This window comes from Colius striatus, chromosome 2 (genome assembly GCF_028858725.1).
Source record: "Colius striatus isolate bColStr4 chromosome 2, bColStr4.1.hap1, whole genome shotgun sequence".
NCBI lineage: Eukaryota > Metazoa > Chordata > Aves > Coliiformes > Coliidae > Colius > Colius striatus.
This window is the reverse complement of record NC_084760.1, coordinates 56,563,971-56,588,920: the sequence shown is the minus strand read 5'-3', so window position 1 is coordinate 56,588,920 and position 24,950 is coordinate 56,563,971. Positions and strand designations below refer to the sequence as shown.

The 24,950-nt window shown below is 39.7% G+C and overlaps 1 protein-coding gene across 1 annotated transcript in view; it reads right to left on the bottom strand.

Moving 5' to 3' along the window:
- Positions 1–3,477: 3,477 nt before the first annotated feature.
- NKAIN2 (sodium/potassium transporting ATPase interacting 2) overlaps positions 3,478–24,950 on the bottom strand; it is a 303,333-nt gene continuing 281,860 nt past the window's right edge. The window contains exons 5-6 of the mRNA XM_061989613.1: positions 21,051–21,111; positions 3,478–3,563 (exon numbers count right to left, since the gene is read on the bottom strand). Coding sequence (XP_061845597.1) covers positions 3,478–3,563; positions 21,051–21,111 — 147 coding nt within the window. The remainder of the gene's footprint in view (positions 3,564–21,050; positions 21,112–24,950) is intronic.

The following is a 24,950-nucleotide window of genomic DNA, read 5'->3' as shown; positions in this document are numbered from 1 at the left end:
AGAGGTGTTATTGTGCCTCTGGGTATAGTTTGCAACCATATGATATAAAGGCAACTATCTCCTATTTCTCTCCTAAACCCAGAGCTCCACATTAGCTGCACCTAGCATAAACCTAAATAGCAGAGGAGACAGAGCTGTTGACAAACAAAATCATATTTTCTTGATCTTTTGCAGGAATTGTGTATATCCTCAGTAAGTTCATAGATGATTCGAAGCTGAGTGGGAGCATAAATAGGCTTGAGGGCATGAAGGCTGTTCAGAGGAACCTGGACAGGCTGGATTGATGGACCAAGGCCAATTGCACGAGGTTCCACAAGGCCAAGTTCCACGTCCTGCACCTGGGCCTGAAAAACCCCTTGCAATGCTACAGGCTTACGGCAGAGTGGCTGGAAAGATATCCCACAGAAAAGAACCTAGGGGTGTTGATTAACATGACCCCAGATGGCCAAGAAGGCCAATGGCATCCTGGCTTGTATCAGAAATAGTGTGACCAGTTGGAATAAGGAAGTGATTATGTCCCTGTACTTGGTGCTGGTGAGGCTGCACCTCAAGTATTGTGTTCAGTTTTGGGCCCCTCACGACACCGAGGTGCTGGAGAGTGCCCAGAGATGGGCAACAAGACTAGTGAAGGGTTTGGAGAACAAGTCTTACACTCAGGGAGCTAGGGTTGTTTAGTCTGAAGAAGAGGATGCTGAGTGGAGACATGATCACCCTCTACAGCTACATGAAAGGTGACAGAACAAGAGGAAATTGCTTCAAGTTGCATGAAGGGAGGTTCCAAGGCTCTGATGTAGTTCAATTGTAAAGGGCTGCTGTGTTATGTATCACTGAGGAGGTTTAGATTGGATATCAAAAAGAACTTTTTCACAGAGAAGGTCATTAAGACACTGGAATAGGCTGCCCAGAGAGGTGATGGGAGTCACCATCCCTGGAGATATTTAAAAGATACACAGATGAGGTGCTGAAGGACATGGCTTAGTGATGGGATTGGCAGTGTTAGGTTAATGGTTGGACTAGATGATCTTAAAGGTCTTTTCTAACCAAAACAATTCTATGATTCTATGAATTAGACTGGAGGTTGCTTAGTAGCAATTGATAAAGTTGTGGAAATAGCTATATGAATACAGCTTTATGGATATCTATAGGCATAGTTGTATCCTGGATGGATATGATTATACCTTGGATAGTATTGAGAGTATGGCAATGAACTCCATAAAACAGGTCTATCCTATCCTGTCCTATCCTATCCTATCCTATCCTATCCTATCCTATCCTATCCTATCCTATCCTATCCTCTGCCTTTCTATTGTAAATGATTCTTACCTTTTACTCATCCCCTAGAGGTGCCAAGCATTGTACAGTGCAGGTGATGTTTGCCAGAAAGTAAAGTCTTGTTTGTTTTCATTGGGGTTTTTTTTTGGTTTTTTTTTGTTTGTTTTTTAATCCTCGAATATTATGGAAGCTAATACTGATGTTCTTTGGTGAACAAGATCTCTAAGGAACCAAAACCTTCCTCCCAACAAGTAAAGCTTTAAAACCCCAAGTATAGCCTGCTCTTATCATATCAGTGTGTTTTGATTTCCAGTATGTAATATTACTGTAAATAGTGCTTTAAGCAGATCAAACCACAGCTGATTGATTTGACATTCAGATTTATCACTCCATTACCTAATGGTCTGCCTACATTTACAGAGCAACTGTAATGTGAAACATATGCATGTGTTCCTGGTGTACCTAATCTGTAATTAACAAAAAGGTATTACTAAATGCTGTAAACACCTCTTAAGGACAGATTGTAGCAATTCTAGAGAATCTTGTCAAACACTGTACAGTCAGAAGCAAACTTTGCTTGACTATGGTTGGGACATGACAATAATTTTGTGCACTGATTGGGCAAAACATCAGCTCACATATCAATTTCTATCTCAGTTAAGACAGCAAAATCACCTATATTCCAGTGAGAACACAGTACTGATACAAGGTGGAACATAGTTTACATGGATTAAACACATATCTCTTCAGCTCAGCTACAAGCTTGAAAATATTGCATTCTTTTTTTTTCCACATGTCTAACTTTCTTTCCAGTCAGTATGAAGATGCTCAGAAATGCAATCTGCTGCTCTGTAAAAAAGCACTGAGAGCATAAAGAGAATGGGATAATATCTCAGATAGAGAGCTCCATATGTTGATGACAAGGTATGGTGTACTGAGAAAGAAATAGGATTAGAATTGTTCTGAGTACCTATGAGCTACACATAATCCTAGGAAGGAAATAACACTTTCTAAATGCACAGCACTGTGCCAAAAGTGCAGGTGAAGAATCTTTACTTGAGCATAGACAGATGGGAAGCTGAAGTTAAGATGGCATTGGAGATATGCACTATTGTAATTTGAGATTATTAAAAAGCTCTAGCAAAGCTCCCAAAGGGCCTAGTCCTAAGCACAACCACAGAACTGATTGTAGCACCGATAAAGGAGTAAGTGCCAGCTCCATGAAAAGTCACTAATCCATTAGCAGATTTGCCTCCACTAATCAGAAGAAATTAAATTACATTGAAAGGATGAATGGAAGAATATGTTGTGATACATATTGCTTGTCTGTATTTAGTTCTGTTCCTCAAAAGAGATATTCAGAAGAGAAAGGAAGGAAAAAGGTAAATGTTGCCCTTTTGTGAGCTGTTCTGTGGTGTGCTTTTACTGTGTAGGACAGTGATGGTAAATAAAAACTGTTTCAAAAGGCTGCAGCAGTGAAGTAAGATTTATCTGGGCAGTCAGAACTGTTCTGAATTACAGTTGGCACCAGTACAAGAAATATTTGAGATGATTACTCCTGGACTGGTCTATGGTTGTGTGTTAGCTCTAGTGTGAATGTACTCCAGTTGTGTATATGTGCTGAGATTTGATTACCCATTTGATCCCCAAATATATGAGACTGCAATATATCAGGCAGTGAATGAAGTTGTCAGTCACTGTTCAGGTAAAATACTGTCTTGTATTCAAACTAGTTTTAAAAGCCATATGTTGTTACATTTGGTTTGGTTTTGTTTTTAAATGCGGAGACTAGAAATGAGATACAGAGGTACCTCAGTGAACAGATGTGCAGGTAAGACCGATGCTATATGCATTCACTAAATTAGCAAGTTGCTGAACTTGCTAATAGATTTTTAAAAACCCATGACTGTTTGCAACCAAGTTTTGTTAGATCGGATTAGTTTTTACAATAAAAAATTCTCATTGCCTCTGAGCGGAACCTGCCTGAACGAAAACAGGGTAAAACCAAATGACATGTTATATCCCGCCCTAAGAAATCATTATGATTCAACAGAGGAGTAATGTTGGTGCTTAAGTGTAACTTGAACTTGGTTTATCAAACAAGGCTTCTGCCTATTCTGAATTTTTAAATCATGTCATACTTTCAGCTTAATGATCCTTTAATATCAGCCTGCTACTCAGTAGAATATCTCAGAAGGTAAATACTTACATATACATGGGCTGTAGCTGTAAATGAGATGTCTTCTGTGGACCTTGATAGCCGTAAGAGTCAAATCCACCTATGAAATCAACTGAAAGGGGTAAAATTGCTTTCATTAGCAACGTCTTTCCAGAAGTGACAGGCACTATCATTCAAGAACCACCCAGCACAGAGATTATTTTTGACAGGCCCACTAATAATGTGCTAAAATTAGACCACCTAATTTTTGAGATGCAGGAAAAGGGTAAAAAATTAGAGAAAAGCAAAGCCTCTTTTTCAGTTTTAAAATGAAATTAATTTTAAATTGCAGAAAACACTGAGGGATTTATAACAGCCATCTCTTTATCAGAAATAGATGCATATCTCTCTTTTTCAAGCAGACCACCTCACTGAGTATAAAACAACATGCCATTCAGATATTAGAAATGCTGAAAACCATTTATTCATTGGCAGGAATGCATTGCTTCTGACTGTGATTACTATGTCTAGCTTTCTGTCAAACCGTGGTTCAGTGATGTAGAGGAGAGAGCACATTGATCTGGCTCTGTCTGAGAGACAGAAGTTTCTCTGATTCCCTGCTTTGACATTTGAGTTGAATTGCACGAACAGAGGGTTGGAACAATTTATCCGAGCTTCAGAGAGAAAGATTCACAGATCTAAGGAAACCAGCATTTCTCTCAAGGCACTGGAGGTTTTCAGGAAGGTTGTAGAGTGGGAGTTATTCATTAATTAACACTATTGCCAGTTCCCAACGGCCTTCTCATGTTTATTTTAAACAATTTCCAGAGCAATTCAATCTCATCTGAGCCTAAGACTGCTGTTGCTCTACTATAACACTTTACACTGGCAAAAGCTCACCCTTTGCTTCCTTTGCACCAGGAGACTCAAGTATTGGCTTTTGAGGGCTATTTGTGAATGGCTCTCATCCCTGAAACATTGTCTCTTAAACAGCAGATGTGAATTTGACTTGGCTTTGATAGAAAACAGCCAAAGAGTTCAGGTATGGATATGCATTTTTCACAGGTCTTGGTGCTGATACTGACAGACTGGCTCTGAGTACATTAAAAGCAGAAAAAAAAAAGTTGAAGATTCTTTATTAAAGGACAGCTTCTTGTGGACCTAAAACACTGTAATGTTCAGATAAAAATTGCAAAATATAAATTTAAATCCCATGGTTTGAGAACTTTTACAGTGATTGGAGTCCTTAAACTTGCATTTGTGAAGTTATTTTATACTAAGAAAGCCCCTCAAAATGTGCCACACTTGTTGATGCAGTTACATGCATTCTAGACATGTTACGAAATGAAATCCTCTATCCATCATTTACTTTGCAAGCAAAGAGCCACCACTAGACTGGATCAGTATAGTATACTTCTTGTAACTACAGATGTGTTGAACCTGCCCCCACTGAAGTAATTTACCTGATTCTGTGCTCTTTGTCAGCATTATGTATGTTCCTATCCCAGAATGATGTTTTACTAAATTAGTCCCTGACATCTCTAATGAAGGAGGTTCTGTAGTCTGTCTGTGTTGCCTTTCCCTGTGCCTAACTTCCTAATGTCTAATTTAAATGTAATTTCCAGCAAATGAACTACTTTCATACATTTTGGCCTTTTCTCCCTATGGATATGAAGATAAATGGGCCATTTTTTCCCCCTTTTATAACTACTTTCAAGCATTTAAAAAAAATATTCTCATGCTCTTCATCTCTTCCAGATTCAAGCATATTTAGTTCTTTCAAATTTTTCTTGTGGCCCCCTTTTCTAAGGCTCTGAGTTTCCAAGGCTCTAAATTTTCAAGGCTCTAAATTTCCAAGCCTGAAGGTCCTTCTTCAGTCTACTTATGCTTTCCTTACTCTGTGGTGCACAAATTAGGACTAGCTGGAACAACTGCCCTGTAGGACTTCTGTGCATTGCCTGGAATAACTTTTTTTTTTTTTAAATTCTTTCTTCAGTAACATCACACAAGTGCTTAATAACCAGATCTTTATTTTTATGTTTTGATGCTAACAGTAGTCTAGCCAAGTAGTCTATATTTTATCTGAGGACACTTGATTGATTCTTCCCCACAGGAGTTCTTTTGCACTTGTCTGTATTGAATTTCATCTTCTTGATATCAAGCTACTTCTCAAGACCACTTTGACTTCTAATTCCATCTTCACAAGTGCTTGTACCCCTCCCAGTGTGGTTTCATCTGAAAGTTTTACAAATGTTCTCTCCTCTATCATCTGTGCTGTTAACAAAAATAATGAAGAGAATTATTTCCTTAGCTGAGGTCCCAGTGGGATCCTATCTGAAATGTCATCCCAGCTGGTTGATAACTAAATTTCAAATAGAGTTTTAAACAATCCTGCACACAACCTATCCTGACTGCATCTGTACAGTGCTTCCTCCGGTCTACTTACAAAATCTTGCTAAAATGAAGATAAATGCCATTTGCTGCTTCCTGCTTACTGTCTGTACCCATCAGAATAACTATTGCAATGTGACCATGTATTTGGAAGTTCTAGGTTTATAGGCACAGAATGTAGATTTCACTATAGGAATATTGTTGTGTGAAGTACTAGATAGGGGGCAAATAAAACACCTTTTCTTCAAATACAAAGATTTCAGCAAAAACAATAGACACATCTTTGCTGTAGCTGTTGTTTCGTGTTCTCTTGCCCAGTTTTCTTTTTTTCTCTCTCTTGAGCTCTGGTAACATGTTAGCAAATACCTGTGTTCAACTGAGTGTCTCACTTGTGTCAACTCATTTCACTTTACAGATGTTGCTTGCATGCATTCATCTCACTTTGCATTTCTTCTTTGCTTCCCAAGGCCCTTCAAGCAACTTCAGAAGGGTAAGCCATTTCAGAAGGGTGCAGGCATATGTTCTCTGTTTTGCAGTTGTGAGGGCAAATGGTCTTAAGGGTGATTTTAGGGTTGTTTTCAGAAAGCTATGCCAATGTGTTAAGAAAAAGTTTTCTTTGAGTAAAATGAATTTGTGTGGGCATGAGAAAAAAGACGTATGTTGAATATCTCTGGACATGTTGTGTCTTTGCCCTGTTGCAGGAAGTAAACACAGAGTGTTAATAAGCCAGATTGTCAAGTGACAAACGAGGGAAGATTGTAGACATTTCTGTGTTCAGCTGACAGTGGAAGTTCTCATGTGTGCAACCAAATGATGGTAGGGTAGAGAGAACTACTGTGACCTTGTTGTAGGCATACAATGGCTTCTTGTGTGCAACAACACACTTTGCAATGTAGGTAAAGGTAGGGAATAGAAAGTGAACTCCAATACAAAAGGATTTCAGTAATTTCTTTGTAGCAAGGTTTCTTGATGGTGGCAATTTCTCAGCGCTGCAAAGCCTGTGGTGCCCAGACTGTGGTAAAAGCTCCCTGTGGACTCTGAGCTAGTTTCTTAAAGCATGCAAAATGCTGCCCTTTCTGCAGGCATTTTATCCTGGCTGTGCCTGAAAGGTCACTAAAAGTGTCTTATGACTGATACATTCCTGGCAGCAGTAACATGAGATGAATAAAACAAGACTCATTAGCTGAATCACTACAGAAGCTTCCATCCCTAACCTCATCCATCAAACACATTTTTGACTATTCTATTTTACATTCATCTTCCATGTCCCTGTTATCAGAAGTGGCTCTTTTGTCATGTTTTGCTTCAGTCAAAGCACACGTGCATATGCAAACAAAAACAGAATCCCATTCCTTTGAAATATTGAGTGCTGAGATGCTTATTTTCCAAGCTGGAGTTGAATAGGATAATAGCAGTGCTATTTATCTACAAAATATGTTATAAGGAATTCAGACTGAACATTTTCTTCTTTCACTGGTGTTAAGGGGCTTGTCAGGCATATGACTGTGGTTACAACTGTAGACGTATGGCTCAGGATAGGGACATATTTTCTATTACTAAGTACAAACAGGGATGTGAAGTTTCAACTGATGAAACCAACAGATGGAAAAAGAGAAAGGAAACAGTGTGGAATAAAAGCATTAGCATCTTTCTATAGAAAACAAATGCAAAGAGATTAAATAGAAACCAGAAGACTAAACGGTATTCTACTTTATAGAAATTTTCCTCACTAAGATATAAATACAGAAGCACAAAGATTCAGGTATTCAGATAATATATGTATTTATAGCTTTATATTTATATTTATAACAGTCAGATCATCTTTTCTTTTCCAAATTTGGGTCCTGGTAACCCATTGCACACAGTCCCCTCCATGATCATCCAAACACCTTTTTCACAGCTGCTGCTCTCTTTTTCTTGAAAACTTTGCCTCACTGGTCTCCACTGTGTCCTCTGCAGGTGCTTACCTTCCTCCTCCCATAGTTAGTCACTTTTTTTGGTGATTCTCTGCTGGAGACCCAAGAGCAGCAACTCTCTGCTTTTTATCTTTCTCCACCTCCCGTAAACTGGGTGATTACACTCACAAAAAAATTCTGCTGTTGTTGGCCCTCTAAGGTGTCCTGGAATACTTGGCTTGTGCTCACTCTGCTCCTTCCATACAAATTGAAATTTTAGCTTCTCTTCATGATATTTACCCATGGATAATTAAACATCAATTCCAGTTCCATATGGCTAAAACCAGAACTCTTAGCTGCTCTTCCCTAACCTTCTCTGCTACCTCCCATAGTGAACGATGGCACTTGTATCCTCAAGTGTGCCTGTCACTCGAGGATGTATGTTAGATGCCAACTTTTGTTTGGGCTGTGCTCAATTTAATTTCAAAAGATTACTTTTGCATATTGAAGACTTTTTTTATCTGTTGACACAGCTATAACATTTACTCAGGGCTCTCAGATACCACAATTACTGCTTTTCTTTGAACTCACCAAACGTGGAGTTAAGGAGACAAAAGCTGCAGGACTCATATTTTTGGCTAGGTTACTCTTCTCTGCATCCTGCTCTTGATTTAATCTTCTATATTACATCAAGTAGAAGCTAAATCTTTTTACATTTAAAGCCTTTCACATCAGTCTTTCCTACTTGATGTTCTAAAAGTTAAATTCTGTCAGCTTGACCTCCATACTTTTAAAATTTCCAAGCATTTTCTCTCCTTGTGAGAAAGTCTTGTCAAATAATTCTCATTATTCTGTCTAAAACTCTTCTTTGCTCTGTTGGCAATAATTTGGTTGCCAGTATCTTTTATTTCTGTCTACTACACTGAATATTACTTGCTCATAGTTTCTTTGTGCTCACTTTCTTCCCATACCCATCAGTTGCCTGTTGTCTAATATGTAGACTGCAAGCTCCAAGAAACGGGGCTGGTGTTCATGTTTTTTGCAGTGCTTAGTATCATGGTAGTTCTTGCAAATATTCATGAATCTAAAGAACTAAAATAATATTTTAAAAAATACAATTATGTATGATAAAGATGATACCATTTAAAAAGTGCTAATGACAAGGGAAGCGTGTATACATGTGCACTGGATGCCTGTTGCACATGCATGTCATGAGTGAACATATTTCCTATGTGATAAAGCATAGAGAGAACACATGGTCTACAGGTGCTACATCTGACATGTGAGGTCTTAAAGACTTGAGTCCCTCAGGCCTTGGAAGTGCCATGATTAAGCTTCACTTCCACAGCAAGGCGTTCCATTGCATGTGTGGCTAGGAGAGAGGAGAGATGGCAAGCAAACTATAGCTAATAACATCACTGGAGGCACTGTTGGTGCAGAGATGAGTATGTGAGGCTGTAGTGGTTTTGCCTGGGCCAGGTTTTGGTAGCTGGAGGGCTACAGGGGTGGCTTCTTTAAATGAAGAGCTGCCAGAAGCTTCCCCTGTAGCTGATAGGGCTAATGCCAGTCAATTATAAGACGGACTCACAACTGACCAAGGCCTGGCCAATTAGTGACTGAGGTAACTCCTCTGTGAATAATGTATTTGAGAAGAAGAAGAAGAAGTTGCTGGGCAGTTGCTAAACTGCAGCAGCAACAGGGAGGGAGAATGTGAAAACATCTTTGCAGACACCAAGGTCAGTGGAGAAGGAGGGGGAGGAGGGTGCTTAGGCCCTGAAAGGAAGATTCCACGGTGATCTGTGCTGCAGCCCATGATGAGGCAGCTGTGCCCCTGCAATCCATGGAGGTCTCTGGGGAGCAGAGGTCCACTTGCAGCCCATGGAGGACCCCACACTGGAGAGGGTGGATGCCTGAAGGAGGTTGTGACTCTGTGGGAAGCTCATCCTGGAGCAAGGTCCTGACAGGACCTGGGAGCCCATGGGGAGATAGAAGCCCATGCCAGAGCAGGTTTGCTGTCAGGACTTGTGATCCTGTGAGGGATTCAGGCTGGAGCAGTCTGTGCCTGAAGGACTGTTCTCCCGGTGGATGACTCATATTGGGGGTGTGAGGAGTTGCCCCTGTGAGAGGCCCCATGCTGGAGCAGTTCATGAAGTATTGTAGACCATGGGAGGGACCCCACACTTTAGCAGTGGGAAGTGTGAGGGGGCCTCCCCCTGAGAAGAAACATTGGAAGAGTCAATCTGTGATGAACTGACCATAGCCCCCATCCCCTGAGCTACTGTGGGGAAGGAAGGAGAGTCCCGGGAAGAGGGAGGGGTTTCAGGAGATGTTTTAAGATTTGGTTTTTATTTCTCATCTCCCTGTTCTGATTGTTCAGTAATAAATCAAACCTTTTGTCCCCAAGTTGAGTCTGTTTTGCCTGTGACGCTAATTGCTGAGTGATCTCCCTGTCCTTATCTTGACACACTAATGTCTCATTATATTTCTCTCTCCCCTGTCCAGTTTAGGAAAGGGAGTGACACAGCAACTTGGTGGGCACCTTGCACCCAGCCAGGGCTAAACCACCACAGAGGCAAGAGTGTGCATGGCTGTGCACAGCTGCTGGTAGCTAAAATCTGACCTGAGAAAAAAAAAAAAAGGAATGGAGTAAAATTAGGGCTTGGTTTTAATAACTTTAGAAATGACATATGGGAAAAAATATAAAAGAACATATAGGACACCTTTGATACTGAAGCTTTGCCAATATCCTGCTACTCTCCTTGCTGTTTGGTGAAGACACTTCCAAAAACTTTAGTGCTGCTGCCTTATAATGCTGTGAGCATGGCCTGATGGCTGTTCCACAATATAGCACACAGGAGGAGGTTTGCTTGGATAAAATCTCAATAAAGTTTGTTTACAACAGTAATCAAATGTTATTGGTCTTTGTGCTGAGTGCACAGTGATTTAGACTCACAAAACAGGACAGAGCAAAGTACTGGGAAAGCGGGGGAAGGAGGGCATCTGCCAATACATAAGGCTGTGACCTTTCTGTTTGCACAGAAGAGTTCAGAAATACTGTAAGGACTTGGACACTGGGCCCAGTTCTTGCAGTATAATGAATTATATTTCTGCCAAACATCTAGTAATGGACTGTGAGTGCTCTTAGTTCACCCATTTGTAAGGTGAAACTAAAATCTCAGATTTTTATCTAGTAACCTCATGGCATTTCTGAGCCCTACAACTGCCAAAGGAGCAGCAAATGGAAACCTCTACACAGATTTTGGTGGAGCTTCTCAGCTAAGATGCTGCACTGCTGCTGGTATTTCCATGTTGTTTACTTTTATGATAATCAACATTAGTTTGTAATTTTTTTTGCTTCACTGGAGCTTTTCCTCCAGCTTCTTATCATCTTATCATGTTTCTGATCCCTGGCTAATTCCTTGATCAGTCCTGAGACAAGGCAGGACTAGAGAGGTACACAGGTTTGTGATATCTGATAAGTACTACCTGGTGTCATTACTCTTACAAAGGTACTGTCAGGGATGTCAGCCTGTTACTCCCTATAATCAGGACCAAGCAGGGATACAGATATTGCATTCGAGGTGAGCCTAGCTCATGAATGTACCCAGTAGAAAACTACCAAGATAGATGGTTGTGGTAGTTTGAGCCTGGCTGATTGCCAGGTGCCCACCACACCGCTCTATCCCCCACCTCCTCAGCAAGGCAGGGAAGGGGAGAAAATAAGATGGGAGTCTCGTGGGTTGAGATAAAAGCAGTTTAATAAATAAGCAGCAAAGCCACGCACGTGGGAAGCAAAGCAAAAGCAGATAAAGCTGTTACTCTCTACTTCCCATCAGCAGCGATGTCCGGCCACCTCCCGAGAAGCAGGGCTTCGGTACGCATAGCAGTTGCTTTTGGAAGGCCAGAAATGAATCTCGCCTCCCCTTCCTGTTCCTCTCCCCCAGTTTATTTTACTGAGCTGACGTCATATGGTATGGAATATCTCCTTGATCAGCCTGGGTCAACTGTTCTGGCCATGGTCCCTCCCAAGATCATGCCCACCCACAGCTATTGGTGAAGGTGGGGGAAGGAATGCTGGAGGGACAGCCCTGATGCTGTGTGAGCAGTAGTCATAATATTGATATCAACAGTAAGCACAGCACTGCAGGAGCTGCTGTGGAAAATCACTACCATCCCAGACCCACTACAATGGTGCTGAAGATCCAGAAATTAGAGAAGCCAAAATGTGAGCTTGCAGTGAGGTTTGTCCCATGCTTAGTGAAGAGTCTGTAAAAGACCTTCACTCAGCTATAAAAACATTAATAATCTGAATAATACATTCTTTTTCTAATCTGGACAGACCTGGATAATAGCCATTTGCTTTCAAATTTTCATGCTTGAGTACAGATCAAAAAAACACAGCCCCGCAATAGTTTTTGACTGACAAATCATTCTAAGAAGTAATGAAAGTGTAAGGTAGACTGAATTATCATAGAAGTTATCAAACGGATCATTAGGAAAAATTGTTCTTAGGCAGATAATTGCCAGGGGCAAGAAACACGGAGATGAAAAAAAGAAAAAAAAATAGAGGAAAAAGAAAATGCACGGGGCAGTGGCATCCAAGTGTGACCACTACAGTAATAAATTAGAATAAGAATCATTAGTAGGTGCAACAAAGTGGAGAATTAAGGCCCAAGTCTGTGAAAGTTAACAATCCAATGCTAATGAAGACCTATCTAGATATTTAAAAAGAAAAGTAATAAGGAAAACTTCAAGAGAATGTGTGCTTATAAAAATAATTTAGTACAAAGCTATGTGACAGGCATGTAAGAAACTGCAAGGACCTTACAGTTTCAGTGAGGAAGACACTAAGGCTGTGGGGAGATATCTTTTTCAGGGCCACTGGAAATGGTTAATGAGTCCAATCCACGCCTGGCAGCTCATCACAGCTCCTCCCAGAGAGACTTCTGTCCTTTAGTCTGGACTGAACTTGGCTGGCCAGACCCAGTAGTGTTGTACCTGCTCATTTTGGCTGAATCCCCAATGAGACAGACCTATGTGGGGAAGAGCTGCTCCTCTGCCCTAACTTTGTTGAGTCCAAGCTGGCCTCTCTCCCTCACAGTGAAGGAGGAGACATTGCCCCAGGGCAGTACAGGAGGGCCTGCCTCCAAAGCCCCCACATTTAGTGTAAGGTAACAAAAAATAGCTGTCATTGAAATAGGCTTTCACTAGCACCAAAGCAATACATGACAGTCCACCTGAAACTGTTTTCCATGCAATTTTCAGTTTGTGGAGTGTCTCGGATTTTGCTAATTTTTCCTGATTTTTAATATGAGTTTTGCTTATTTTAAAATGTCAAAACATTTCAATGGTCAGGACAAACACATGTTATTCAGCTGTGGGGACAATGTAAGTGTCTCCTCAAATCATTTGTGACTTCTGTTGTCAGAACTGTCACTAGTTACTACCTAATTTCTGCTACTGGTTTGACACAACTGTGTGAGACATTGTTTCATGATCTGGACTTCTTTGTGTTCTTTTCCTGAAACAATGATGAGTAATATTTTCAAAATGTTTTGATATGAAATGTATCTTTGTTCATAAAAGAGATGTTAACTGTTCATTTCCTTTTCACATGTGCAGATCTTTTCCAACACTTCTGCAACATGTCTTTCTTGAAAAGACAAAATGTGCAGTGAATAGTTAAAAAAATGATACAAGATAAGTATATCTCTCTGGTTATTACAATGCATCGATTTTATTAAGCAGTATCCTATTGTGATGAGCTGCTGAAATGGAAATGTTACTTCCTTCAAGCTTTACATTACGTTGTTTAGACATTTTTTAAACTTGAGGTTGACAGTCGCCACAGGAGGTGGTGATGGATGCAAGGGGAGTGGTAGGGAAGACAGTGAGGGAGAAGAGAAATTATTGTAGATGAAACCAGCAATGCCACCATTTTTCCCCATATGATTTTATTTTTATATTTGCCTCATACCACAACCCTGTCTCCTAGGGATTCCTTGAACATCAACTTTATTAGTTATGAAGGCAGCAATCCATAACCAATTTTCTTTTCATGTCAAGCTTGTTCATGTATAAACCCAGCCCTTTTGTTGGAAACATTTGCAATTAATCCCACAAACAAAGAAAATGCAAATCATACAGTCTACCCTAAGCAACCCTTCTGACTCGAGGTCCTGACCACCATCTATTATACACTAAAATGAATAGAAATTCCCACTTTGAGTCTAACCTAATTTTCTAGTGATAATAGGCATGGATTCCCAGAAGCATTCTATGCATCTAGATAGTAACATCCTAATTTCCTTCCCTGGTAAATGTTTTAAATAAGATTTTAGCACCAAAGGAAATTAACCTTTAAATTAATTGTAATTATAAAATGCCATTACTGATTTTGTCTTCAGACTAATTACTTGCTATTATTTAAACAAACTGCACCTCCTCTGAGCTTTAAGTTTGTTTCTCTCTGCAGTGCAGTGCCAAATGATCACAGACCAGGCTGTGTAACGTCTGCCAAGCCCTATGATACCTTGAACTGCTCACATCCATTTGCATCTCAAATTCAGGCAGTTTCACTTGTCATATCTTCCCACCATAGGTCTTTCCCCTCCAGGCTTCAGCCTCACACTCTGCAGCTCAGACATTTTCAGCCTGTGATTTCAAACCAGTGAGCATGTCTTGTGGGATGTGAAGTGCCTGTGCTCTGCTCTGGTGAGAACAAGATGTTTAACAACAGCCTTCTGCTCTGCGAAGGTTCCCTCCAAGACATGAATGGAAATAATAACACAAGAACGAGGTATTGATATGTGCAAAAGTTTGATGCTGTATAGGCATCTCAGGGAATTTCCTAAATACTCCACATGGCACCATGGCTCTCCAAGGCAGCTCTTTAGGATGACAAGCATGAGGCAGTACTGCTTCCACTAGCATCCTGACAGCTAAAGACATCCCATTTCCTTACCTTTGGTTTGCTTAATTCATGTAGCAGTCACCATACTATATGAAACATGTAAATGAAAAAAGCTTCTAATTTAGCCACAAGCTGTAAATTGGAGAGTGCAGCTCAGCAAAACCAAGCTGTAGCTAGGGTTTTTGAGGTGCGTTCATTGAATTCCCATTCATGAATGGCCAGTTCAACAGTTGGGGAACAACAGTGTTTTAAATACTTGGTTTGTATTTGTTCCTATTCTTTGTTTCTGTGTTGCCTCTGCAGATTGCCAAGGCTGTCCATTAACCAAACAAGTCAAACCAGTGATTCACCTTGTTATGAGACAGTTTTCTACCATGGATAGGGCAAATTGCCCTTTGGAGTTACCTCCCTGCCTCCACTGACTGTGGTGGAAATCTCAATTGTTAGTTTAAACTGCAGGCCTAATTACATGTGGCTGTAGGTGTGTGAGAAGAATGCTACCTGTGTTAGCATGGAAAAGGTGAAGATGAAGTGACTGGTGTTTTCCAGAGAATGACTTAGGACGCATTACTCAAATAATCTTTCACTCTGCAAAGCTAACAGAATGTATAGCTGAGGTGCTGGAATGCCTTCTCTCAGGAGTCTGTGTTGAATGAAAACTTTCTTGGTTCAAATGCAAGTGGACAGTTTCAGGAAGGAAAGAACATTGTGGGAAATAAATACGAGATCACTTCTAGCTAAGGAAGTCCTCAAACAGCAAATTACTGGCAAGATTTTCTGGGAACCACAAACTTGCTGTGTTCTTATCTGCCTATATGGATATGCAAGTGAATATCAGATGTTCTTCATCAGTAGATGTTGAATATGGGGCTGGATAGACCCAGTACATTCTATCTTGTGTTGCGTTACACAAGTGTTAACAGAAAACACTGCATTGGTAGGGCTGCATCTTACACTGCAGCTGTGCTGTCACCTTTCAGCTGCAGTGGAAGAGACCTGCCAGGCTGTCCAGGACAACAGCTTCGAGAGATGCACTCAAGTCTGGCCTTGACTACAGGCAGATATTTGCAGTCATCTTCAGCCATTTCCCTCAGTTTTAGTTTTCCATACTTCCTGTCTTTCTCCTGTCCTGGTAGTCTCAGGATTTACAGCCATATTCACCAGAAAATAGGAAGGGTACTAAAGGAGAATTAATAGCTGCACATTTGCTACTGGTTTATCTTTGTTTTAGGGATTTTTAAGCAGGGATGGAAGCTGAGGTATTATTTCTCTGTAATGTATTGCTAAGCAGATTGTGAAAAGCATTTGGCACAGAAATAAAGTGATATCTGAGCATATTCTGCACTTCAATAGTGCCTTTTATCCCAGAAGCTCAAAGTTATGATGCAACATGCCTGTGAGTTTGTCCCTGTCATTATTTCCCATTTTAAATATGAGAGAGAGAAGTATGGAGAGGTTAACTAATCTACCTAAGGGTGGAAAGCAGTCTGTAACAGAGTTAAAAATAAAAGGCTCCTCTACCTATCCCATATGTTTGTCAAAATTTCACATCTCTCATGTCTAATGAATTTAATATTGTCTTTTAAAGGAATAACTTTGTCATCATCCTTGTACTTTCCAGGTCAGGCCTAGCATCCCAGAGTAGTTTGTTGTTTGACGCTGAGTTTATTGGCACATAAGTGCTATCCTATATTGCTTACCAGGAGATATCCCCTGTCTGGGGCATTGTCTCCCTGAACATTTTCAGTGATTCAAATAGAATCTTGAATTCGTGTTTTTACAGGGAGGACTGAACTAATTTTAAAGGGTTATCTAGAGCATTACTTATGTGCCAGATATCCGCAAAAGCTGGGCTCAAGGGAGTATGCAGCAAAACTCTACTTAACCCAATTGCAATTTATTTTGGTTTGCAGTTTACCTGGAAAAGAAGATAGTGTTATGTGCAAGTGTTATGTGCCAAAGGAAAAGAAGATAGTGTTATGTGCAAGTTGGATCCTTGCTAGTGTGAAATGGTGCAAAGGTTCTACCTCATAGCACTCGGGGAATATTCAGACAGCTCATATTTATCCTCTGAATGCCTTGCCATTGTATTTTACCAGATAAATGCTGTTTCTTCTTCTTGTCTGGACCTGCAAGGGAGCCTTCTGGACTAGGATTTCATTGTGGAACACAGACTGAATTGGTGATTTTTTTTCTATGCTGGGATTTCTTCCCAGCAAAAGCTGTCCCTCTAATAATCCCCTTTCCCTCAACAGAACCTTCAAGATGAGGTCCTACTTCCGTAACCAAAATTTCTACATGAATTTCTACAGACAAAAAGCCCCAGGAGGATGCTGCTTTACTGTTTACATTCCAGGGTTTTCTACAAAATATCTGTATATCTAATAACATTTTCAAAAATACATTGATTTTTCTTTCAGTAAGGCAGTGACATCTTATAGCAGGGAACAAAATTGTTAGTGAGGAAATGCACACTAAATGATCATTCCAATGTTATTAAAAATAATGTACAGCCTTTGAAAAATGCAAGTCTAATATGATTTTGGAAAACAAATGAGGAGCTCCAATAAGTTTACAGCTGTTGCATGCCTCCAAGTAATGATTGTTGCTGACATTTTCATGCTTTATTTTTAATTGCTGCAGCTAATAATGCTAATGAGGTAAGAATGACAATGGCTTTAGGCATATCAACGGCAATAAGGAAGAGGAGAGTGTTGAGTCAGCAACAGCTCTGCTGGGCACTCATCCTCTCTCATTTTTCCAGATGGAGACCAGAAGTATTCCAAATCTCAGAGTTCCTCCTCCCTACTCAGCCACAGGGGGCACAATGCAGAAGAGACCTTTGGGAGAGATGAATCACCACCAAGAGAAATAACTGAGGAAAAGCCAACCTTATCTGACACATGAAGATGGGTGCTGTGGTTCAGCTCCAATGCATACAGTGTTAGAGCACTGCTTGGGTTGGTACCAGGAGGAAAAGAAGCTTCCTTATTAATCCTTGATACAGAATGAACCCAAAGCAGATTGTTCTCATGAAAGGCAGTGCAGACTTGTGCTTTTATTTAGTGGGTCTGCTGCTTAATTTGTTCAGTGTGAGAGTAATTAAAACCTCTAGACTTGTTGATTCAGTCCTAGTTATGACCCTGATTTGATCACTGTATTGTTTCATTCCTAATCCTTTAGTGAGGTTAGAGTAGGTTAATCTTATTGAAATATTTGCTTTAATTCTACCCTCACACATTTGTTCTTTTAATAAAATCTGCATAAAGAATGGAGAAACAGTAATTCTTTCAGTTTATTTCAATTACTCTGAGAGCAAAGCTAATTCAGTTGAAGCAGCTTAAGAGCAACTTGATTGTATTCTACAGTCAAGGCTCTGTGCCAAGAGCAGATAAAGCATCTTCTCCAGAGCGATGTCAGTATTTTCCTCAGCTTAAAATCTAGAACCTGTCTATATTTGGCTCTTGGATGTTGCCTGAATTTTTCTCTAGTCTTATGCCTTGCTCTCCAGTCCTTGATGCTCAGTGTTTCAGCCCCTTTTGCTCCTCTTCTGGACTGCTCCCATAGCCCATTAACAAAGGAGAAGAAATAGAATTGAGTGTAAGAGTGTTTGCCATGTCCACTGTAAGAAACAAAAGGCTTTTTCTGTTGTCTTTGTCTCATCAGAAAGCATTTTTCTATTGACTGTTTCATCAAACAGGTCTTGTGACTAAATTCCCCTTTGATGTGACCCCGTATGAGGCATCTCATTTTTACAGGTATGAGTGGTACTGAAAATCAGACATCTAGATTTCTCCTGTGATATCAGAGAATATAGAGGTAAGAAGACAACAGTGTCCCTCTGTTTTTCCTCATGGACCACTTCAGCAGCTGGGAAAGCAGGGCAGTAGTGTGAGAGGGATGCTTTGGGTTGAGTGGGTATACCAGAGGATCTTTCATAGCTGGCACATCTTTAACACACAGAGGGAACAATAACTGCCAACTGCATACAAGCACAAGCCCAGCCTCACCCCCTACCAGGCATGGATCCTAAGCAAGGGTGGGTGTGCAGAAGAGTAAAGGTTACTAAATGCCCAGTGAGTCTGAGGGATGGAGTGAACTGTGGGCAGGAGGGGTGTCTTCATCTGTCTATGCCACAGAGCTTGCTCCATAGCAGCATTCAGGGGTGGGGAACTGGAAAAGTGAAAGAGACTGAGGGAAAAGAAAAATATCTGGGGCATCTGAAATGATCTCACACCAAATATCCGCACATACAGGAAGTTCTGGCAATGACCCAGGGACATATTCTACTTTTCCTGAAAGCTTTTCTCCTTCTCACTCACTCCATATCCATGAGATAACCCCAACTGTGAATGTACTGAAAAAGTTACACTTAGGCATCTTCTTCCAAAGTATAAATACTTAAGAACATAACATCCATAAGGGATATGCAATTTCTCAGAGGAGCACGATAGTTGGATGTGTTGCCAAAACAAAGTAAAAAGGAGAGAAAATGTGTCTAAATGAAAGTGAAAATAAATAAAATGAAACCTGAGCATGCAGTATCTGTATGGACTGTAGTCCCTGGCTGTCATGTTGAGCACCTGACACATGTTAGAGTGGACATCTGAGCAGAGAGAGAAGTACAATCATTCTTAAGCTCTGCCACTTGCAGCCTTTTCTCAGTAGAAATTGAAGCTACTTTAATTTTGTGATACCTTGAGGGGTCAAGTCTGATCTGGGCGTTATTACAGTTTTCAGATGATTCAGCCATGGAAGTTACCTTTTTCTCTTTTTTCCCAGCCATGCTTCCAAACCTCACTGAAGGTGAAGCCATGGCACCTGAACTTGTGCTGGCTTTGTTGAGCTGGTTGGGGATTAGCTCCAGTATCTCAGAGAGATGCTCACAGATGGGTAAAGATGGCTCTCTGGAAGAAGGGGCCTGGCTGAGGTGTAGTAAATAATAAGTGTCCAAGTAAGCAAGACAATGGCAAGAATATGTTCAAAGTAGCATGACAATCTGTAGCTTCAGAACAACAGGGAGCTCCCCCCGCGGTGAGCAGAAAACAATACCGTATTGGCTGTGGCACATTACTGCCAGGAATGCTGCTTTATAGACCATGGGAGAAACCTCTCAAACCTGCTCTGATTTCTGCACTTGCTTTGTGAGCCAAGTCACCAGTCTGTTTCTCCTTTTTTACTTATATCATGCCTTAATGCACTACAAAAGAGCAAAAGAGATTTAAGTCCTTAGAAGACAGGACAGAATAGATGAGATTTCATTTTGGAGGGCTAAGAGTTATTCACCTCCAGCACTTAACAGGAAAGTAGGAGAAAGTACATATGACTGGATCCATCCCTAAAACAACAAGAACTGCTTGTGACATACCCCTGCTACACACATCTGTCCCAAACAGCTTTTAGTCTTATGCCTTTATTGCTGCCACAGAAACGTAGACAACTGAAAGAAGCATAGTCAGAAAGATCTCTGAAGTGTGTTTTGATTTCGTCACTAAATCTCCCCTTGACGGCTCGCTGTAGCACTCTATTGCCAATAGATTACAGGGTTGGAGCTATTTTCTGCATAGGAGAACATATAATGTAACCTTCACCAGCCTTAGCAGTATTCTCAAATAAAAACTCTTTCGTTTCCTATTGCAGCACTCTCTCTAGGATTCATGTATATTTTATCAAAGTTACATGCAGTTCTGATACTTCTTTCTAAAGTGCTTTGGTATGATTCCCAAGATGTACTGCAGTGCTGCAGTGGCCATTTGAAAAAAAAAAATAAATATCAAGGTTAGAGAAAAAAGGAAACTGCTTGGCCCCATAGCATGTAATATGAGCAAATTCCATTCAGCTGGCCTCTATTGATATAAATAAAGAGAAAAAATACAAACATACATCTATATGAAATCATTTCACTTCTTGTAATTGTACCCTGGGAGCAGCAGGAACAAAGAGAAGCTCCACAGTTTCACCTCTCATAAATGAAGGTCCTGCAATGATCTAAAGATATTTTTTTCCCCAGAAATGCTTTTACAAGCCAACACACAAGTCAACACAGAAGACTTATACCCTCAGTGGTAAACAATTACCATGAAAATAGTTAATGGCAATCTTGTAAAAAAAAAAAGCAGCTTGTACTTACCAATTGAGCTTTTTGCTTTTTTAAATTTATGTTTTAAGCTAAACGGTGAGGAAAAAAAATTGCAATGATTTTTCAGAAGAAAGGAGTACGTATATTTTAAGCTGTATTTCATGTTTTCTTTGTCTTTCAGGCATTTACAGGTTTTATATCAGGAAGGATGGATAGAAAGTATGTTCTGGCTACAGTATAATAAGTTATGGAGGTTGAAGTCAGCAAGAGTCAGCACAGTGGAGGAGTGATTTAAAGAAAAAAAAAAATCCTTTTGGTATGTAATAAAGCTTTAGTACTTACAGCTGTCCTCTTCTTCAGTAATACATTTCACAACATAACAGGCATAGATGAAGCCCACCAGCTGAAACAAAATGTAATAGAGTTAGATGTAAAGCAAATACAATAGAAAAGCTAGAACTGGTTTGAGAAGAGCAACAACAGAAAAAGAAATAACAAAGTTCACCAAACTCTGTTTGATGAGGTAATGATACTTCTTTACAACAGTTTGGTAATTTTCATTTAAAATAGTCAGGGAAATTTTGCATGTTTCTATAAAAACATTTCCTTCAGTAAAACTCAAAATAGCTACTTTTTTTTTTCCCATTACTTGATTGGTTTATTTTATTTATTGAAAAGCAGAAAACCAAATGGATGGTTGGATTGATCAACTTTTAACCACTGAAAATGTAAATATTTCTCTCCAAAATTGGATATATTATCCAACAAATTCAACCCTCTAGCAGAACCTTGCCAGCTAAAGTGAGGATGAATTCAGTGCACTTGTAAACTGGCATTGTAGTGATATTTTATGACTTGAAGTTTGGGCTGTGGATCAGTGGGATTTGTTCCCATACTTCAGTAGCCCACCAGCTTCAAGATACACATAGCACTCATGCCATGCCCAGAAGTGGATTGTATATGGAAGCAACAGGGTTTAAAGACCATGAAAATCTGGTCTGTTTCTCAAGTGGCAGATTGTTTACCTCACACTATGACCTGGAAAAAAAAAAAAAGGGAATAAATGGACAATATCACACAGGCCTTGGAACAAGTATCATGTGAATCCCGTACTGGTCCCTCCACAAAGTTCTGTCATCACTGAGAAGTTACACCAGAAGCAACAGAACAAACACCGGATCAGCAGCTTGTGCCACGTGTTGCACGCTTTACATGACTTCCCTTACGTGTGGGTCTAGAGAGTTTTCTCTACTGCTCGCCAATAAACCGTTTTTCATCCTTTAGCTCGTCACTGAATTTTGCATGCTAGGACGTCAAAAGACTTTAGGTTGTTTGATCTCTTTGTAGTGAAAAGTGAGCCGTGCTGTTGAAATGTGTTATTCTGTACAGGTCACTTCACAGAGATCTTTTCATGAGCTGCAAACCTAACTGTAGGTAGACTGTAAGAATTAGTTCTTTATATGGGTAATGAAAATGCCTGAAGGCTTCAGCCAGGACTGAACGCTCTGCGTGCATGGTGCAAAACCCATAATCTCCAGCTGAGGGAGATGATGATCTTAATTTCAGACAAAATAATCAGTGGGTCAGACAGTAAAAAGGCTGTAATCTGAGAGAAGTCCATATATTGCTACAAATGCTGGTTACTGAAAATGGATTTTTTTTTTTTAATTAATCCAAGGCACCTCTACAGTCACTGCAATATTGTGAGTTCTTAGAGCTCTTAACATTGCCCACAGATATGAAATGCAAGCAAATCCATTCTGTTTTCTAGTGCCTTCATACCTGAGGCTGTGACCATGACTAAATTACTCCAGTTCTTACACAGATATTCCTGGTATTTCTGTCAGATTTCTATATCAAAAACTCTCCATACCTATGAATGTTAGCTTCTAATGTCTGTATAGATGAGAGATGGCTAAAGGAAAAATAAAAACCCACAAGACTGTTCTGAAGAGATGAAGACTTGATTTGATCACACTGCAGCCCACAGAGATGTTGTCTGCTAACTGCTGCTTAAGTTCCTGTTGGGAGGCCAGAAGCTGCATTACAACAGAACTAAATCATTAATTTTGTCATTTATTATAAATCTGCCTTACAGTGCTGCTGGGAAGATTTTACACCTGGGAAGGATGAAATATTCACCACTGGACACAAAGAACATGTTATACCAAGAACAGTGGCATTCAGCTAATATCAGCATTTCATCTCTGTTTTATCAGATCATTCTTTCCTTTGATTTCTTGGCGTCAAGACAGAGGGCTAATTTGCTCCACTGACTTATGCCCTGCATAACCTCATTGACTTCAATGACATTACATGAAGTTTAATTCAGCAAAGAATTAGGCTCCGAAAGGTTGTTCATAAATGATTCCATTCATAGACGTAAACCTTGGCAATAATGGTTTCTCTGTTCTCTTTTTACAGACCATCAGATACAAGATAGCTGAATAGTTGCATCTCTAGTAGGTGTGAATGGTAAAAATTCTTGTAGTTCAGTTTAATACCTTAGTATCTGATAAAATGCCACAAGTTCAGATGTTATTGACTAAATTTGTCTCACAAAACACGGCAAAAACTCCTGTATCAAACTGTGCTTACAACAGATCTTTTAATTGTATTCAGTTTCACCCCTTAAATGTCTACGGAACTCATTTGATATATAAATAAATCCTACAGCATTTCATCAGATGAGCTCATTGATTAAAAGAGTGCCTTAAAGCTAAAAATTGGTCTATTCTAAATACAAATGGAAGTTTGTTTCCCTTGAGATAATCAGAGTTCATAAAACAAACCTCCCATTTCCTGCATTTATCCAATCTTTTGCTTGGTACACATAATAATTTTGTTTTAATTTGAACATCACATTAGTGGTTTTGGTTTTTTTTTTCCTCTTTTTAATTAAGCAATTTATCAGTTCTGATCCAATGACATCTACTGAAGATTTATGTTATAATTTCATCATCAGAGGGCACACACTGAGAGCTGAGGTTCAGAACCAAAAATGACAGTTTTTACTTTGAAGATTCTTGATCACCTGAGCTTACTGTGACTACAGAAGCCTCTGAGATGCTTCTCCTCAGTGGACTAGGACTTCCTGTAGGAAGCATACAGTTCATCTATACATCTGGGAAAGATTTCTTGGGAACCAGTCAGCTAAAACTGTTAATGAATTCCCATATAGATGAAAGGCTCTTGTGAAATTTACCACCTTTGTTTTAGTGCAAGATGTATTTCTTTGACCTTCTTTCTCTAAGAAAAACACACCACAATGTATCTATGTACAGCACAAAACACATAAAATAAATTCCAAACAAATCACTTCACTGAACACACTCCTCTCTCTGGAGAAGAAGATGAGAAAAAAAAAAACACAAGCCCCAAATGATATAGGATAGTCTCATCACTTAATGTAATCCCGGAAAGCCCTCAAACATAGCAGTGCTAAATGCAGTTCTATAATTACACAAAGCAGAGACTTCCTGATTCAGTATCTCAGAAAGATTTTTGTTTTATGTGAGAAGAAAGGCCATGGGTCCTCAGAGACAAAGAAGTTTCTTGACTGTCTCAGAAAATCAGTTTAAAACTAGGAAAGCTAGTTTGGAAACTCTTGTTGCTTTGCGCCTCCCTGCCTTTTTTGTTGTTGCTGTTTTTTGTTTTTTTAAATTAACCAAGCTTTCTTTTAGAAATCAATTAGTAATAAAAAGAAATAGGTGCCATGAACAGAAGATCAGTTTTGAATCCCAAACCCTTCCAGACTAGGTGTCTGCATCTGTGTCGTTCACATTTTAATGCTGTAGTATGGGCTTTCAGAGAAGGAACTGCTAATAACCCTCCTGTTCATTTACAAATACAGTGATTAGTGAATGTGTGTTTTTCTGAATCTCATTTTCTGCATCTTGAAAAAATCTGGTCTTTACTACTTTTCCTGATATATCCATATGAGAGTATACATGAACACTGCTGATGCAGTGATGAAAGTGATGAAATGAAGTAATGCATTGCCCATTTCTGCACCAGTTCCCTGAGTGTTGCTTTGATGGCATCTGATGAGCACTTATATAAACAATGATCTCAAACATGTTTTATTTTTTTTTTCTTTAATCTATAAACACCTTGATAAAACCATCATTGCTTCTTCCAATGAAAAAATAAAGAAGAAAGCTGAAAGAAATCAGCAATATAACAGCACTACAAAAGGCTTAGCAATTATATTAATTATAGAACTAAGTTGCTTCATCTTAT